Source organism: Leishmania panamensis (assembly GCF_000755165.1).
Source record: "Leishmania panamensis strain MHOM/PA/94/PSC-1 chromosome 4 sequence".
Taxonomy (NCBI): Eukaryota; Euglenozoa; class Kinetoplastea; order Trypanosomatida; family Trypanosomatidae; genus Leishmania; species Leishmania panamensis.
Window position 1 is genome coordinate 364132 of NC_025883.1, and position 18474 is coordinate 382605.

At 61.4% G+C, this 18474-nt stretch overlaps 5 protein-coding genes and 1 pseudogene across 5 annotated transcripts; all 6 read right to left on the reverse strand.

Annotated features, from left to right (window-relative positions):
- Nucleotides 1-143: 143 nt before the first annotated feature.
- Nucleotides 144-2795, reverse strand: LPMP_041030 (hypothetical protein; the record flags this gene model as incomplete). Its single annotated transcript, XM_010705446.1, has 1 exon — nt 144-2795. The coding sequence occupies one exon, from the start codon at nt 2793-2795 to the stop codon at nt 144-146; it is 2652 nt and encodes an 883-aa protein (XP_010703748.1).
- A 594-nt stretch (nt 2796-3389) lies between these two features.
- Nucleotides 3390-7277, reverse strand: LPMP_041040 (hypothetical protein; the record flags this gene model as incomplete). Its single annotated transcript, XM_010705447.1, has 1 exon — nt 3390-7277. The coding sequence occupies one exon, from the start codon at nt 7275-7277 to the stop codon at nt 3390-3392; it is 3888 nt and encodes a 1295-aa protein (XP_010703749.1).
- A 1947-nt stretch (nt 7278-9224) lies between these two features.
- LPMP_041050 (hypothetical protein) lies at nt 9225-9551 on the reverse strand (the record flags this gene model as incomplete). The annotated part of the gene is made up of 1 exon (XM_010705448.1): nt 9225-9551. The coding sequence occupies one exon, from the start codon at nt 9549-9551 to the stop codon at nt 9225-9227; it is 327 nt and encodes a 108-aa protein (XP_010703750.1).
- A 598-nt stretch (nt 9552-10149) lies between these two features.
- Nucleotides 10150-13068, reverse strand: LPMP_041060 (annotated as a pseudogene).
- Nucleotides 13069-14176: 1108 nt separating this feature from the next.
- Nucleotides 14177-16300, reverse strand: LPMP_041070 (hypothetical protein; the record flags this gene model as incomplete). Its single annotated transcript, XM_010705449.1, has 1 exon — nt 14177-16300. One exon carries the CDS (start codon nt 16298-16300, stop codon nt 14177-14179), a length of 2124 nt encoding a protein of 707 aa, XP_010703751.1.
- A 1061-nt stretch (nt 16301-17361) lies between these two features.
- On the reverse strand, nt 17362-18258 carry LPMP_041080 (cytochrome c oxidase assembly factor, putative; the record flags this gene model as incomplete). Its single annotated transcript, XM_010705450.1, has 1 exon — nt 17362-18258. The coding sequence occupies one exon, from the start codon at nt 18256-18258 to the stop codon at nt 17362-17364; it is 897 nt and encodes a 298-aa protein (XP_010703752.1).
- Nucleotides 18259-18474: the final 216 nt, after the last annotated feature.

The following is an 18474-nucleotide window of genomic DNA, read 5'->3' on the forward strand; positions in this document are numbered from 1 at the left end:
CACGTGCGTGTGAGCGTGGGTGTATGCCAGTACACTGCCTCCCGTCTATACGTTGGCAGCGTCGTCCTGTGCCTGCAGTGCCACGAGAAGAGGAGGGGGGTGGCCATAGTGAGCAGCACTTGACCTGCACCCAACGCACTTGCTCAGTGGCGCGCAGCGTGGCCATCCACATCACCATCGCCTGGCGTCTCGTGTTGGTGGGCGTCCCCGCTCTCACCGCTGGCGACGCTGTACCATTCCTGCGCCTCCATGTCTTCGCTCTCGTCGACGTCGTACCAGTCGTGCGCCTCCCCGCCAGCCTCATCGTCTCCGGACTCTTCGCGGGCGCTGCCCCCAACGCGGTCGTGGAACCCACGGCGCACCTCGTCGAGCATGTTGCGCACGTACGCGTTCTCGCCAAACGCCTCTAGGTTGCCACGCAACATCTGCATGAGCCGCTCCACGGTGGCTGGCTGCGTTCCGTCTCCACCAGCCTCTAGGCCGAGCGCGGTGGCTTCCTGCGCCATCGCCAACTCCGCGGTGTCGGGCTCGAGCAGATCGGCAGGAATCGGCACCACACTCGCTCCCATGACGGAGTCGCGCGTGACGTTGCGGTAGCGTGACTGACCACTACGAGTGAGGGACGTCTCGTTGAGGTTTTCCTCACTGCCCTCACCGCTGTCTGCAGCACCGACGCGATTAGTGGGATTGGAGACTATCTGCTGCACGACGTGCCGAAGAAGCAGGACGCACTCGCTCAGCTTCCACAGCTCCACGTGACGGGTCACGAACAAATCCGCCAGGCGGCTCTGCATGGCGGCCTCCTCGACGTTGTTAAGCTGGCCGCTTGCCTGGCCCATGAGCTGCTGCCACACGCTTACCTGGGACGACGACGACGACGGAGTTGACCCCTCGTCGCCACACACCAGGTCAACACCACCGAGGGCGTCCACCAGGCGAACCGCCGCTTTCGGAAAGCGCAGCACCGCCGCGGAGAGCAGCGCCCCTGAGGACGGGGTGGCTGCCAAGGAGGCACGCTGCGCATTCGTAAGTCCACGGAGCACCTTCGACGGCCGGCCCACGCCGCCGCCCGCTTCGTCAGAGCGCTGACGCGCCTCTTCGCGTTCAATGAAGTGCCGCGCCAGCGCCCAGCTAAACGCATAGTTGGGAAGGCGAAGCACGTCTTCGGCGAGGGTGGCGTCACGCAGCGTCAGCCCCGCAGCTGCCAGCGCCTCCTTCACCTCCGCTTCCTCGGAGTCGGCGGCAACGCCGCGGCGAAGCTGCCTGCTTGCCGCACGCACCGCAAGGGCACGGTGGCGCAGCTCCAGCAGCCACACCCAGCGCTTCGCTCGCAGAGCGGTGTAGTCGAGCAGTAGCAGCATGCCACACGGGTCTTCCGGGTCCAGAGAGAGGAGGCAGCGAGTGCGCTCGTAGGCGGTGTGGAGACAGCCGCGCTTGAGTGCCGCGTGCACGCCGCGCTGCATGACCTGAAAGACGAGCGCGTTGGCGCTGCGGTGGCACGGCAGCTGCCGCGACTCCCACGTTCCGGAGAGCGCAAAGCGGCGCAGCACAACGCCGACTTGGTACAGCGCCACATCCAGCAGTTCCATGGCAAAGGCGCTCTCCCCGGTGGCCTCCATGGCGTACATGCACTGCAGTAGGGTGGGTATGTGGTAGACGTGGTTTCGTGCAAGGCAGTCGACGAGGTCTTGCACGCTGCCCATGCGCTCCTGGCACTTCTCCAGCGACGCCTGCGCGCGCTGAAAGGCGTTGGAGGAGCAGACGAGGAGGTAGTCACTCCACGCTTGGCCCCACGCATCGTGGGCCTCTTCGACGGTGAGGAAAATGCCGAGTGAGTTGTACGGGATCCAGCGATAGCGGTTCGGCGTTGCGAAGGCGCTGTGGACAAATTTCACCGTCATGTGATGCGCAGGGAAGAAAGAGACGCTGCCAGTGTCCCGCACGCGGCCGTCAGCGCGGCGGTGCGGTGTGCGCCCGTCGCCGACGTCCTCGACTGCCTCTGCGCCAAACAAACGAATCCGCTCCAGACGCGTGTCGAGGTGATTGACGTCGCAGGCCATAACGAGATGAAGAAATGATGTCTCACCAGCACCGCCCGCTGACGGACCCACTCCCGTTGGCAAAGATGCTGCTGCCGTGATCGACGCACCACCAGGGTGATTCTCCGCGACTGGACTGCCCACGCCGTCGCTGCTGGAGTGGTCGACTTGCTCATTGGCGCGGCGCGCCAACACGGCGTCCAGCAGCGCCTCCTCCTCCGCCTGTCGCTGCCGCTGCTGCCGCCGCCGCGACTCCTTCTGCTCGGCCTTTTTCCGCCTCTTTGCTTCTTTGGCAGCGGCGGCAGCGCTCTCCTCTGCTCGGGCCGCCGTCTCCTCCGTCGGTGCCCTCTTTGCAGACCGTCTTGCCGTGCTGTTACTCGTATGCTCCACACCTTCCCTCACTTCCTCCCAGTCGTCCGTCCTTGCGCTGGGCACGGCCGGCGGTGCTGAAGCAGAGGCACCTGCTTTGACCTCATTGTTCTTACCCCCCATGGATCGCTCTGACGTACTGGACGACAGCGCAGGAGGCTCAGCAGGGATGTTAGTCCCGGTCACCTGTGGGGCCGCAGACGATGTGGCGATTGCAGTCAGGGCGGCGGCAGCCTTCGTTTTCCTGGACTTGTGTCGGTGGTGGTGGGCCCATTTTTTCACCTGCATCGTGCTCGGTACGGTATCACTGTTGCCCGAGTTTTCTGCGTCGGGGCCGGTGGCACGATCGACGAACTCCTGTAGGCGGCGCATCTGCCGGGAGGACATGGTCGTCGGTTCAGGCCAGCGCACACGAGCAGAACGAGAGAAGTAAACAATACTACGCGGTGGATATTCCCTTTCAGTTGGAGAGGCAGAGGGGGAGGCAGAGGGAGAGAGAGAAGATCGGGAAGGGAGGTGAGCAGGGATGATTATTCAGGTTTGCCACGGCAGAGAAGAGGTGTTCACTTTCTTCGCAGCTACGCTCCAGCCCCACTGCGCAGCTGAGATCCATGGGAGCGGTGGGTGGGAGTGCGGCAGTGGCAGTGTCGTCTCCGCTCGACCGATGCCCTACGTGAGGAAACGACAACGAAAGTTGGAGGGGGAAGCCCCTGCGTGCGAGAAGGGGACTCGTTGCCTCTGTACTCTCATAGCGCACCTTTACACAAAGAGAGAGAGTGTGTGTGTGCGTGTGCGTGCGCGCTTTGAAAATCTCGTTCTATCCACCACACAACGCAAGAGACCGACGGCGCTGAGCATGGGGGAGCGCCACCAGCAGCACCCACGTGTGAGGGGAGGGGAGAAGGGGGGGAGCGCGGTGTTGAGCACCCACCTCTTTCTCTCACACACGCACTCGCTTCCGTTTGTTTTCAGTTTCACGACTCAGAGAGGGAGCGACAAAGCACGCAGAGACGGCGGCCGCGCTGGGGAGCAGCTTCCATCGACGCTCCCACGTCCAGTGCTGCTAGAATACCCCGACAGCCCATCCTTTATGGAGGCAGAGCGTCGCGCCTCGTTCCAGAGCTTTCCGTTAGTCGCAACGGTGACGTGAGAGGCCGGTGGACTCGAAGGCAACGATAACGACCACTGTGGCCGCAAACTGGACGGCCGTGTCACATTGTAAATGTGCTCACCAACTGCGGCGGTGGTAGCAGCGGACACCGGCGGACTGTACGACCCTGAGGGGCTTCCTGCTGTTGCATGCCGCGACGGTTGCGACGGCATCGGTGAACCTCCTATCTGGCTACGGTCGCTGTGCTGAATCGGTTGCGGCGCCTTCTCCAAGGTTCGAGGCTGGGCGGCAGAGGTGGTGGAGGGGCACAATTTGTGTGGCGTACATGGCGACTGATGTTGGTGCTGGTATCGCGGCTGTGGCTGAGGCGCGATGAAAGCCTCCAGCGGTGGTGGAGAGGAGAGAGCAGCAGTGCACGGTCGTTTCGCGTCGCTGCAGACGCCGTCGTGTGCCGTTTCACCGGTGTACCACCCCTCTGAAGAGGTCATGTCGCGGGGCCGGCAAGTTGCTATTCGAGGCTGCGTTATGATGGGTGACCTCATGGTCGGTAGTACAGAGCCCTGCCGTAAGCGCACCGCCTCCAGCGCCAACTGATGCACAGCGGCAACAATGTGCTGACGTAGGGGCGCGAGAGTAGCCACAGGAGAAGAGGTTGCTGCCTCCAGGGAGGCGCCGCCAAAGGGGGGAGCCGATGCTGGCGAAACGGCCGTTGATGGCGCTACTCTAGATGGAGTAGCGCTAGACACCGGAAGGCGCGCCGACACCAGCGACAGTGCGGTAGTTCGGACCGTAGTCGTGCGCGTGTGCGAGGCTACACGTGCAAGCTCCCTGTCCGCACTACTCCCCGATGGCGTTGCCTCTGTCGACACCACGACCACGTCCTCCACCTCCGGCGCCTCATCATCGCCGCCGAAGAGCTGCTTCTCCGTCGGCAACACAGCATCATGGGCGTGCGATGTGTAGGAGTCGCCGCCCATGGCTGCAGCGTCGAGCGAGGGTGGGAGCGGTGGCGCGTGGGCAATGTCGCCAATTGTCTTCAGGGTCGTCCTCTCCACATCTGCGTGCAGTGCAAGCTGCTCCTCTAGTGTTGCACAGCGGCGCTTCGCAGCCATCGTCGTCTCCGCCAAAGCACGCAGCTTCGTCTCAAGGCTTGAGACGAGCGCACCGAGGGACGCACGCTCTGTCTTCCACGCCTCCGCGGCAGTCCCGTGCGTGGTCCTCATCGTTGCTACAACGCTGCGCAGTTCTGCCAGCTCCGCCCCGCGCGTGTGACTCTCTTCCTGCTGCTTCAGCTGCTGGGCCGCCTCACGGGCGTGGTGCGTCTGCAGCTGTGCAAGGGCCGCCTTGTGTTTCTCCTTTAGCTCCTCCAGTTCATCCGTAAGAGCTGTCTGCGCTGCAGCCTGATCGCGCAGCGAGGTGGCCTGACGTGCACTCTTGGCCTTCTCCCGAGCAAGGGCCGACTCCGCAGCTTCTCTCAGCTGCGCCGCTTCCTCCGCTAGGGCTGCACTGCGCTCGGCGGCCGCCTTCGCTTCCGCCACCGCGTCCTCGGATGCCCTCTGCCCAGCCGTCGTCTCCGCGCACGTGGCTTTCAGTTCCATAAGCTGCGCCTCCAGCTCCTCGCGCACAAGTGCAGCCGTCTCTACGTGCATTTCGCACGCTAGCCGCTGCTTCTCCGCGGCGAGCACACCACAGCGAGCAGCCTGCACATCCTCCTCCAACTTCTTCATCGAGAGCGACCGCCACTGGCACTCCGCTTGTGTCTCCTTCAGCGCTGCTTGGACCCGGTCCAGCTCCGATTTGAGGTAGCGGCAGGCTTGCTGGAGCTTCGCTGCAGTTGCCCCAGATCGGCCAAAGCTGCCGCTGGTGTTTGAGGGAGCTACGTCCCTCCCGGACGACGACTTCCGCCTCTTTAAGGTGAGAGCTGAGACGCATCGGTGGAGTTCACGCAACAGGATCAGCGCCTGCGAGCTCCGGTGGTGCAGCTCGTGATAAGTATTATGCACGGAGGGGCTGCCCTTAGCGTATTTCGCTGGTGTTTCTCTGGCTGCCACGCGTGCTGACTGAGGCGGCGACGACGTTCGCGCACGTCGCTGGCTAGGCGCCGCCACGGAGGGAGAGTGTGATGCGCGGTGACTGCAGGACTTTGGGGAAGAGGCGCTGCGGTGCTTCTTCTCCGCAGCCAACGCTGAAAGCGAGAACAGCTTTTCACTCCTTGCGTTATCCTCCTCCTCCGTGGACGACCGCTCCGGTGTACAATTTGCCGAGCCCGAACGTGATTCAGGCGGCGAGATTGCGGAGCAGCTACGCAGCGCATGGGCGTTGTCCTCATGGTCGTCCTCGTACACGAGCGTGCGATCCATGTGACCCCCCTGCCAACTGGCAGTGAATCTGTGAGGACTACGTGACGAGAGTTCGGAGGACGGCGGTCCGGCGTGTCCCGCGCTGTCGGTGGTGCAGGAAAGACTTTGCTTCGCGATGGCCAGCACATGCTGCAATGACTGTAGCACACGTCCCTGGTCCTCTGAAGCCGCTTGCAGCGCACGTCGCGTCGCCTTCTCCTCCTCCTTTAGTGCGTCCCTCTGGTGCTGAAGTTCGGTGACGCGGTGCATGCGCCGCCGAGTATCGTCCGTCTGCCGTTGCAGTGCGTCGCGTGCGCTCGTCAGGGCTGCCTCGGTCTTCTCCCTCTCCGCAGTCGCCGCACGCACCTCCGACTCCCGCCGCTCAGCGGCCTCACGCAGCCGCGCCGCCTGTTCTGCAATGGTGGTGTCCCGCTCACGTAGGGCGTCCTCCATCGTGGCCATGTTCTGCGCCAGCTGACGCATCCGAAGATGGATGTCGGCGTACTCATTCGCCGTTTCGGTAGACGCCTTCGCGGCGCGCTCTCGCAGCGCGGCGAGCTCGTCATTCTTCTCGGAAACGCGCGCTTCCATCGCCCGCAACTCTTCGCGCGCCTGATCCAGCTGTGCCTCGAGCGTGCCCTGGCGTGTCTCATAGCGTGCGCGCTGTGCCTCCCATTCAGCCACCTCTGTCTTCAGAAGCGTACGCTGCTGCTGCTGCTGTAAATCCTTTGCGTGGCACAACTCCACTTCCAGCCGCTTCGCCGAGTCCGTTAGCGCCTGTTGCGTTTGGCGCGACCGCTGCAGTGCGTGCCGCAGCTCATCACACTCCCTCGCTGTCTCGGCGAGCTTCTCCTGTAACGTCGCTCTGTCAGCGCACACGGTGTTGTAGGCCTCGATAAGGTTGGCGTAGCGGCTTGCCTGTTCCTCGACCTCCTTGCTGACTTGTTGAAGCACCGCCTCCTCCTCCGCATCTCGCTCCTTCTCGTAGCGGCGCAGAGCTGCTGTGATAGCGGCCGTCACGTCAGCTTGAGTCACGAGGGTCGCCGCTTCGACCTGCTCAACGTCATCTTCTCCCTTCTCCTCCCACCTCTGCTTCTTATCAAAGGTGCTGCTCTCTTGGTGGCGGCGTTTCACAGCAGAATGTGACGACGATGGCGCCGGGGTGGGAGTGGAGGGGGGCACGTACAAGGCCTCAACTACTGGCGACAGCGGCTGCTGGGCAGCCTCCACGTCGGCGTAGAGGCTACGAGACGGGGAGGCAGGGGAGAGTGTTGTGACTGCTGAATGAGGTGGCGCAGTGTAGGCCTCCCCATCGACGCCAACGCTGGTTTGTTGGCCGTCGAAATCATCCTTGTTGTACAGTGTGTCCTCTCTGTTGTGCTGCTTATGACGAGGATGCTCAGCAGGTGGTCGCAGCATCGCCCCAGACGCGGAGGTGTTCCGACAGCCACGACGACGATGAGGGCGATGAGACTCGGCGGAAGGTACAAGCTGAAATGATGACTCCCGCGCATCCTTGCTGTGCGGCGACAAGAAATCTAGTGCGCTGGGCTCTGCCCACGAGTGCGCCATTGCGGTCGGCGTTGCGCCGCCGGATGCGGCGGTGGGAGCGGCAGATGGTGCGCTTACCGGCACACCCCTCACGGTAGCATGCGTCGCCGATAACGTCGACACAGCAGCAGGTGCAGTGGTGTAGGTAACGGAGAAGGATGAGGTAGGGGCGACGGCTGAGCGCTTCACAGAGCTCTCCCCAGCTGTGCTGCGGAGTCTTTCTAGTTCTGGGGATGTAGTTTCCATCAGTACCTCGAGAGCCGAGCGTACAACGCGGCGACTGGAGCTGCCGCTGTGCCCTATCCCAGCAGCCCGGGAGGTAGTCGATGACGTACGGCTCGGAGTGGTAAAGGCTGACATGAATCAAACCAGAGGGTGGTGGTGGTGGGGGGGGGTTTGTGTGTGCGCAGGTAGCTTGCAGGCGACTGCACTTACAGCTGTAGTAGCTACAGTAGTAGTGCAGGACGTCTATCAGTGCTCTATGAGTGTGTGTATGGGCCTTCCGGAAATTTATGTCTGGGCGTGCCGGTGCGGGTGTCTACACTGTCGTCTTGATGTGCGCCTTCTGGCTGGCACACCCTCAATTTCCTCTTTAGGTGTGCTTTAGCGCACCGTGTTCCGTCGCTCTCCGGTCGGTGCAGCTGCTACTGATGTTGGTGCTGTGAGAGAGGGGGAGGGAGAGCAGACATAAGTGATGAGGCGAAAGGGGGAGAAGGGACGTAGAGGCGAAGCACAGGAGAGACCCAAATGTGCACACGCACATACATTCCGTGAGGTAAGAAGCTGAATGAGCAAACGGCGCAGCTGTCTGCGTCTATGGAGAACGCCACATCACCACCAGCGTCACACGCTTCGCTCCCGCTTCCATCACAGGCGATGTGAGCTGCCCGTAGCCGAGGACGGCAGCAGCAATGACAGTGCCAGAGCGGCAGCGAAGGAGGCAACACGCTACAGAGCTGTAGACAAGGGGCTCGCGCTGCCCACGCCGCAGCCCCAGTGTTGCACGTGTGTGTGTTTGAGGCTGCAAGTCAGTTGCAGGAAAAGGACGGTTGGGACGGGTCACTTGCGTGGCTCTCCGCTTTCTGCTGTTTGTGTTTCGCATCTCAGCTCCGCGGTGATCGCATGGGTAGCAGCGATAAAGGTGAAGAATGCGGGAGGAGCCTGTATTGTAGGACTTGCTCGCAGCGAGGGAAGCATGAGAGATCTACGCCGTAGGTTGACTGTGTGGGCGTTGGGGGGAGGAGGGGGCTGCGGGTGTGCAGGATGGTGGTGACAGACTCACCGTGAACAGCGGCGCCACTTCAAAAAAAAAAAACAAGAGAAATGAGAAACACGACGCTGAAGTCGCCTCCGCAAGTGCGATGGAACGCTGCTGCGTCCGCTTCGTGCTCGACAAGATGGAGGCCGAGAGAGAGAGAGAGGCAATAACTTCAGGCAGCGAAGAGGAGCGTTGATCGTTCGTCTACTCCCCAATCGGGGGGTGGGTGGGTGGCGCTGGTGCAGACATACAGACCGACGCTGAGACGAGTTGCCTGTGGGAGCAGCAGTGCTGCTGATTGAGTTGTACGCCGATGGTAGGAGTGTAGTCAATCTCGATGGGCCTGCATGTATCACTGTATTTCTCTACACGGCCAGGTGGCAGAGAGCAGAAGTGGGATGGGGGGACATCCTCATCGTTAACGGCATGCTGTTGATGCCCCCCGTTCAGAGCTGATTCAAAACAGCAACAGTAGTGGCGACGGCTGCAGCCACAGACGCACTAGAGGCGTCCCGTATCTCTTTCTTGCTTGGCTACCGCTGTCCACCGCCCCGCCCTTATCCTGCAGGAGTACCTAACGGATGACAGTGGCGTATCACCCTCTTGGTCGTTCTCTTGTACTCGTCCTCCACATCTGCACGGTTGGAGGATTCCTCCTGCAGAATGGCCTGCCTGGCTTCCTCCAACACACGTCGGCTCTGCAGCCACTCCTTCTTGAACTGCGCCACGCAGAGCAGCTGGTCGTCCAAGTCTCCGGACATGGTGTCGATCAGCCTGAGTCGAGCCTTGGCCTCCCGCCGCTCGCACTCCATGCGGACGACGCGCTCTGTTTTAAAGAAGTGATGCAGCGTTACCTCCGCCGCTCGCTGCTTCGGTCGGGACATGATGGGGGGGAGAAGGGTGCGATGAGCGATGTCCAAAGAGGTTCGTAGACGTGGCAGATGTGCTATGCTTGCGTGTGCGTCTGTGCCACCGCCGGTGTTCACCGAGGTGAGCCTATGTCATTCGGCGTGAATAACAGCAATGACCAAGTGCAGATCGTCATCGCACGTAATGTGGGAAAGAGTCGCACAGCAGCGCGTCCACACGTGCGGCAAAGAAAGGGGGGAGGAGGGGAGAAGAAGATGAAGTAGACTAGTCGGTGGTGTGGGTGGATGTGTACGTGTGCGCATCCCTGCGAGACAGGGACGGGCAGTGCAGCACATGATCGTGCAACTGAGAGTGTGTAAGCTTCTGTGTGGTGAGCTACAGCACACTCGACTGAGCAGAAGGGGAGGAGGCGCTGAGACAGCGAGAGAGCATGGCGTGTGGCACCGGCATCGTGAGGCGACTACCACAACGGCCATCACAACACCAAAAATACAAAAAGGCACACGTCTGACGCGAAGGCGTTTTTCCGTCATGTTTTCCAGCACAGAGCAGCACGCGGTGCGGATGAGTCGGCCGCACCGCCACTCTTCGTGCTGCCGTGTCGTGTCCATCTCACTCCGTTGAGGCAATTGGGGCAGGCCGGGCTCGACAGAGCAGCGCCGCATCGAGACTGGCAATGTAGCCCACCACTGCATCCAGAGGGAACGACACGGAACTACGGCGACACGCGGGGTCGCAAGATGGCATGTTTGTTGTCGCGCGCGGCAGCGACGCCGCGGCAACCTCATCTACATTGGCGTTGCCGCACCGCTTGAGGCAGTCGAAGATGCCATGCACCATGAGCTTTGCCATGTCCTGCAGAACGGCGACGACACCACAGTAGCCGCACAAGCAAGCGGCGACGCTCGGATGCGCATCGATCGACCAGCACATATATAGCCCATACGCCGCAGCGAGAGCAAGGACGACGTGCAGACGTGACTGTCGCCAGAAGCGCCACCCCGTCCGCACCGGTGAGGAGCAGTTCATTGTCAAGAAAAGGTTCGCGTATAGGACATAGAGCGTGAGAATGCCGCCAAGACGCTCCTGGGTCATGGCCGGCGGAGTGCTGCGTGAGCCTAGTGGCCACCACCCATGTCCGCCACAGGCGAGGCCGCCGACTAGACCGACAAAAGCTATTGTGGATGCCTGCAGGAGCGCCACGGTGTAGCGGCAACGACACGGTGCCGCGGTCCAGTAGGCGTCATCGCCAACTTGCGTGGATATCCACAGCAGCGTCAGTCCGTTGACGCAGACGAGTGTCAGTACGTGAAGACAACTCGGCGGCAGTCCTAGCCGGTTCTCTTTCGAGTGTTTGCATGAACAGCGCCGCGGAACCGCCACCGCCAAGGCGGCAGCGAGCACCACCAGCTGCAGTGCCGATGCTGTTATCCAGAAGAAGATGGGGTAAAAAGTGCCGAAGAGTTCGTGGCTGACGATAAGCAGCTCCACTGCGGCGCCGAGACTATCGGAGGTGAGAGCGATATCTGCACCCCACAGCGCTCCCCGTGCTGCGGCATCGCCCTTCCTCACCCGAGAGAAGCGCGATGCCGACATCTGCAAGACGCGCCGCTGCGGCGTCGTTCACTCCGTCGCCCACCACACCCACAACGCGGCCCGACTGCTGCCACGTCCGCACAAGTGCTGCCTTCTGGTCAGGCTGCATCTCAGCGTACACACAACGGCTGGCGTACTCGCTCACAGATTATACAGCGGCGCTCATGTCGACTGTCACGTCCACCCCAGTCGCTGACGAGCGGGGGCAGCGCTTCCCACACGTTCAGGAGGCGGTACGTCTCGCCCGCTCATTACCTCAGAATGGAGCCGCACTGCCTCTGCAGCGGCGGCGACCGCCCGGTGCTCATCGCCCGAGATCAGAGTCACGTCGACACCAAGTCGGCTACAGCCCGAGACCAGCGCAGCCGCGTCGCCACGTAGTGGGTCAGCAAAGGTGAGAAGGCCCGCGAACCGCCAAGGCTCATCGCCCTCGGCGACCGCCACCGCTACACACCGCAGACCGCTCTGACTCCAGGCGAACACCAGGCGCTGCGCCTCGACACATGCGGTGGCGGACTCTCTATGCTGGACGAGCGCCAAGACGGAGCGAAGACGCCCTTCGGTGACTCGAAGAAGCGTCCCATCCCGCCGGCGCAGCACGGCGGAGCTGCGATGCTCACCTTCGTGCTCTACGTAGCTCAACTGCGTGTATTCGTCGCAGGCGTCAAGGTCTGCACTGCGCAGCACAGCTCGCTTCGTCGCGTGCAGACTTGGCCTTCGCCACTGGCACGCCAGCGCCATCAGCTGAATCACGGCTGCACGAGATGGGTATCCTGCCAAGTAGACGCGATGCTGCGCCGCGAGGGTGCAGTGACCAGAGGACAGGGTGCCCGTCTTGTCCACCGATGCGAGCGACAGGAGGGTGCCCAGGCGCAAGACCACGGCTTGAGCGCGCTGCATAGCTGCCGACGCACCCCGCGACGTGGCCACGTACACGGTGAGATCAAAGCTAAGCGGGGCGCACAGCAGTGCAAACAACGTCGTCTCTCGCGCCATCCTCCGCGCGGAGAAGCCGTCCCACCCACGCAGAGTCCCGAACAGCACCACCTCCGCTTCCACCGCTACGGCAGCTATGAGGAAGTACGTGCCAGCGTAGCTTCGACTGACCCACTGCCGTTGCACAAAGCCGTGGGGCAGGCCCACGATAAGCTCAATAGTCTGACCCACACACGATTCCAGTCCTGTGTAGCGCACCACGGCATCTCCAGCCCCGTCTACCACCTTGGCGCCGGCGATCAGCAGCTGGCCTGCGGTGACAACCTTAGCGCGGGTGCGCCCCGACACGTCCGACATATCGATCAGCACGGACCCGCTGTAGAGAGAGCAGCCAGCAAGCACCACTGACCCTGCGGCGAGCTGGACAAGGTCACCAGGGACCAACTGTGCTGACCCCACCATTGCCCACCTCTCCTCGCGGTAGGCAACCGCACGGTCCAGCACTAGGCAGTGCTGGAGGCGCCGCACTCTTGCGTGGTCCACCAGTGCCGTCGTCATCAGCACAACAACTTGCATCACCACGAACCACACCACAGTATACCACATGCGGTAGCTGCCGCCAACAACGTCGTAGATGAGCGCCCCGCCCACCACGAGGACCGTGCTGGGGGATAGCAAGGCACGCAGAACGAGGGGGTGGAGCGGTGCCACGGTCATCCGCACTTCGTTCATTCCAAACTGCTGCCGGGCTTCGTAGAGTGCGGTTGAGTCCAGCGCTCGCGACGGTGCATGCACACTGTCCTGTGAGAGCCACGACGCCGGAGTACCACCACTGCCGTCAACCAGTGACGCCGCAGCCGAGCTAGTGCACATCTTCGATAGGTGTGAAGGTGCGTCGCCAGTGCCCGAGAGACGAGTATTGGCGAGCAGAGCGAACGGCGCAAACCTGCAGCAGGCGTAGCCACAAACATGTAAGGAGAGGAAGAGGCCGCATGAAAGTTAAGAAGCACAGCGGTAGACAAGACAGGTGAAGCGACATGCGAGGCAGCAGCAACACCAAGTGCTCCACAAGTGTACGTGTCTGCGTGCACATGAGTAGGGGAGAGGCACGCCGACTGCCGGCGCGCGTGTGCGCGCGCCCTCCCCTGTCGTCTCCTCTCTTTCTCCACAGCCACCCTCACACTCTCGGCTGTCTATCAAGCTGACGCACACGCATGCTGCAGCGTGTGTGTGTGTGTGTGTGCGTGCAGCAGCTCGTTGTTGGTGCCTTTTCACTCTTTGGTGTGTAGTTTGCACGAGTCCGCGTGTGATTCAACGACGAGAAGACTCGCACAAGTGGGAGAGCCGACGTTGGAGAATAAAAGAGCGAGAAGTGGAGAGAGAGGGGGAGGGGGGCAGCACGCGAGCGCACAGAGAGAAGCCCACGCATGGAAGCGGGTAGCCATGTCTGTCACACTCCCTCTTCCTCTTCGGGCGGAGACCGCCTTTCTCTGTCACCGGCGTATGTCTGGTGCGTGAGATACATTCTACCAACGCTTCCCACCAACCCCACTTCTTCGTTTTCCTTTACGAGTATCTACGTGGACGTGGTCAACCACTTCGCGCGCAGCTGCATGGGAACGCAGAGAGAGAGTGCGCGCGAGAACAGAACAGAACTGAGAAAACAAAGTAGAGAGTTGAGGTCTGACATTGTACATGCGGAGTTACCAACAAGCCAATCCTCTCAGGGATCCGTATAAACACACGCGCACCGACGCACGCCTGCAGACGTGTCTGCCGTGAGCCCCGAGAGTGCGCCCACGCAAACCCAACGAACAAAAAAAAGGAAGGAGAGACGTGTGCGCTGCAGTAGGGCCTCTAACGCTGCCGGGAACAACAACAGAGAAGAAACGAGCAAAACAACAACTCAGAAGTGAAGAGGTGAAGAGGGTCTAGTGATGAAAGGCGTGGTGCCAAAGGGGGAGGGGAGAGAAAGCGGAGTACTTCAACAGGGTAAAGAGGGAAGAGGCGCAGAGGCGGACAGAGAGGATGCGGATGGCCAGCCAAACACGCAGTTGAAGAGAGAGGAATGTGAAATCAGTTGCACACCCGCACGAAGCTACCGTCGTCACTCGCGAGGCCGCAGCACGTTGAATGGGAACAACCGCGGCTCCGCCTCCTCATCCTCGCCCCGCTGTGTTCCACTGTTGTCGCCGTCGTGCTCTGCTAACACTGTCTTGCGCGCTGTCGTTATGTTTTCTGCTCCGCAGGAGCGGACAATGACGCGATGCGGCACAGTCGGCTTGCTGTTCTCCTTATCTAATTCGTGCTTGAGAGTATTCTCCTCCCGGTTGGCCCGGTCGCGACGGCGCTTCTCTGCAACAACAGCCAGCGCAGTGGTGAAGTCCAGCCGCCGTCGCGACGCCACCGACGAGACAGCAGATGCTGTGCACAGCGAGGCGTCCGCTAGCCTGGGATTGGCGGCGCTACCCTCATCACTGGAGCTTCGCTGGCGTAGGCGGTGGTCGTCGTCCGCCACCCTCACCGTGGTGTGTTCATCAGCGTCGCTCTTGCTGCGCTGATACCGGCAAGAACCTTGCCGAAACGACAACGAGCTATCCCGTGATGTCAACGGGAGTGGTGGCACCACCACTGTGACTCTCGCCTTCGAGAGGGTAGCCGATGATTTGTTCACGACAGTCGCCGTGCGCCGAGGTGCGACGACGCTGTTGCTCGAGAGTAAGTTCGTGGAGACGGTGGAGGCGGGGGTGATGGGCCCGGTTGCTGTCATGGCTCCGCACACGCGTACCGGGTTGCGCTCCACATCGGCGCCTTTTTCCTTTGCCTCCTTTCGCGCAGGCACCGCGTATACGCCGTCGCCTTCGGTGTCTTCGCTTTCATCCTCCGTAACCTCCGCGGTCACGCCCCTGTCGACAATCGGTGATATCGGTGGCGAGGACGTGAGACTGCTGTTGCTGCTGTGGCTTCTGTCATCGCTGCCATCATGGTCCTCGTCACTTTGGGGATGACGCGGACCTCGGCTATAGGCGAAGAGATTGTCGCGGTTGTCCATGGTTCGAATAAGCATCTGACGCAGATTCAGAATTGACTGCTGCTGCTCCTCAATCTGCTCGATCATACGCTCCATCTCGGTGGCCATATGGCGCCGCTCCTCTCGCAGTGTTGCCTCAACCTCCCGCTTCTCCTTGCGTTGCTGCTCTACCTGCGCCTCAAGTGCGGCTTTGGCTTCGTAGAGAAGATCAATCTGCTTGCCTTGGCGGAGCAGGTCGCTGAAGAGGGCTGTGCTTTTCGAGTAGGCAGCCTTCAGCAAGGAGTCCAACTGCGAGACGTGGATGTTGTCTCGCTCCCCGCGCAGGGATGTCAAATCCCTCACGAGGCTCTCCATCCCCGCCAGCTTCATCTCATGCCGCTCCACCAGCCGTTCGTACTTGCGTTCGTGCTCCTGAATGAGCGCCTCGTACCGCATCTTTGCGGATCGCTCCAACTTTGCCTCCTCCAGTGCCCTGTTCTGCATGTCCATCACACGGGTGCGGCTCTCGGACATCTCCCGCTTTAGCTGCCGAATGAAGCGCTTGCCCTCCTCGTTGCGTGTGGAGAGGGCGACAACCTCGATGATCTTGTCCTGCAGCGCCTGGTACGCATCCGCGTGTTTCTCAGCCATATCCTCGTAGAGCGCGCGCTGGTGTTCGTACATCTTCTCGTACCGGTTCCGCTCCCGCTGCAGTGCCTCATAGTCGGCGAGCGGCACCATCGGCTCAGAGGCGGACGGGCTGCGACCGTACACGCTGCGGGTGAGCGAGGTGCTGGACGAGACACTCTGCGGGTGCGTGGTGTGCGATGTGCTCCCCCGTACCGCCTTGGGGGTAGGAGATTTGCTACCGGATGCTGCGCTGAAGCCCATCTTTGTGGCGGATGTGTTCGTGACGTCGTGCAGCGCACGGTGGTGATGGTGGCTCGGGCGACCTTTGCTGCCACTGCTGCTTCCACCGGTGCTCTTCCGGTGGGAAGTCGAGAGAGGGCCAAGGTAGTTCGCGTCGTACTCGGTGACGTCGACGTGGGCGGCGCTGCTAGTTGGCATGTGCTGAGGTGACAGCAGCGCCAAGGCAGATGGTGAGGCGTCAATGCACTGCGCCGTCACCCGATCAACCGTGTCTTCGAGGAAGATGGCAGCGTCATCGGTGGACGTGCCAAGCTGGCGACGCATCGGTGTGGCTGGAAGCGCCTCGTACATAGCTGTCGCCGTGCTGCTGCCGCTGTTGGACGATACGATTGAAATTCACCTGAGACACAGCTGAGTGCACCTTGCGTCGCGCACGGATATGCAGATGCCGAGCTGCACCCCCTCTCCTAATCACACAGTAGCGGGAAGCGAGGCGAACCACGAACGAGAAAGAACGCGAGAGTGGTGAGGGCGTTGATGGCAGTGGTGGCGAGACAAAGTGGCGAAGCAGGAAGACGACGCGTACCGCCAAAAATGTTCCACTGTCTGCGTGTGGCCTTTTCTCTCGTTCACACTTCGTGCTCTGCTTGCGTGTGCGTGCGTCGAGGATGCGCCGGGAAAGCGGAAACTGAAAAGAAAAGAGGCCGGACCTGAAGAGAGGGAGGGAGGGAGGGAGAGGGAAAATGTGTGCGGGGGGGGGGGGATGAGAGGACAGCTGCATTGGCACGTATCACTGCCGTGCTTTCAGAGACCATTGCAGACGCACGCCAGAGCAACACTACCACCATGGAGAAATAGGCTCCAGCACACGTGAGCGCAGACGTCCGCATAAAATGGCGTGACTCCCAGCCAAGCAGGAGAATGGAACGGCAAGGGTGTGGGGTGGAGGCAATGCAAGAGCAAAGAACGCACCTTTACACCGAATCTGAGCCTATGGCACCTGTGGGCTCCCGTGTGCACGCCTCCCTTTCGTGTTTGCATCTTTGCCTGTAGTGATGTGCGCGTCAATGTGAGGCGATACGCATCATGCAGGGGTGAGGGGACGTATAGGGGGAAATAGGAGAGTTGCACACTCGCTCTCTGTTGCTGATGAGAAGACTGTGGAAACAACTCTCAGCTGAGCCAAGCGCGTGCCCAGCCGAGCTCCGTTGCAGGCGTAATACGCGACACTTACCCACCGACACCCCCCTACCCCCCCACACACACGGAGAGGGACCACAGGTGCAGCAGACGACAGTAACCACACTGCCATCATGAGCATTACTCAAGAAGCAACGAAGGCCAACACGACGCTAAACATGAGAGAAATGGCAGCTTCTCCTTCCCCACCCACCCCCTCCTCCTCCTCCTCCTCACCAGTTGGTCCACGTCGGATCTTTGGCGTACTCGGACATGTAGTGCAGCACTTTCTCCGTAATTTCGCGCTCGTCGTAGCGATTGCCGAAGAAGTCGACAAAGCGGCCCTGAGGATCAAAGAGGAAGATGGCAATGCTGTGGTCGATTAGGTAATCCTCCTGCTGAGTGTCCTCCTCCGTGGGGATGGAGTAATAGATGCGGTATGAGCGACACGCGTCGTTCACTTGCTTCGGCGTGCCAACGAGTCCAATGAAGTCGGGGTGGAACACGGAGAGATACTCGTCGATGGCCTCGAGCGAGTCACGGCGCGGGTCGCACGAGACAAACAATGGCGCAATGCGTTCCTGCGGGCGGGCGGCGTGGACAGCGTCGACGACGTGTGACATACGGTTCAGCTCGACTGGGCAGATCTCCGGGCAGTGCGTGAAGCCAAAGTAGAAGAAGGCCCACGAACCGAGGAACTCTGCCTGCGACATTGGGTAACCCTTCGTGTTCACCAGCACAAACGGCCCACCGAGTGCAGGACGGCCACGCGTCTCGACGCTTACCCGCGCGCTGCCCTCCGCACCAAAGTAGCGCTGCTTGGCTTGCCGGCTGCCATACCACAGTGTTGCAATGCACAGGAGAGCAAAGCCACCAAGCGCGCCGTACTTCTTCAGTGCCTGCCGATCTTTCTCGAGCTCCGCCGCCTCCGCCGCGTCGGTGTTGTTCGGATTCGCTGCGCCCTGCTTGCGGAAAGCGCGGTGGCTGCACGTAAGCGACGTTGTCGTCGTGGCGTCACGAAGGGCAGCAGCCTTTGCGGCCACCGTTGCACCCGTCGAAAAGCCGCGCCTCATGAAGCTGAAAGAGGATCGGAGATGCAATAGAGCGCCAGGGCGGTACGACGCCGTCATTGGTTCCCGACGGCCGGCACCGCGCCGGAAGCGAGCGTTGTATGGCGTGTTATGCGCTGCGGCCTCGCAGTTTGGAGCACTTCTCTCTCTCTCTGTTCTTATTGTGTGCCTGTGCGTGCGTATGTGCGTTGGGCTGGGAGGTGTGTGTGTGTGTCGTGTTGCTCTCAGAACTGACTTCTCTTGCTTTGAGGTTTTCGACAGAGCACTCTGCTCCAG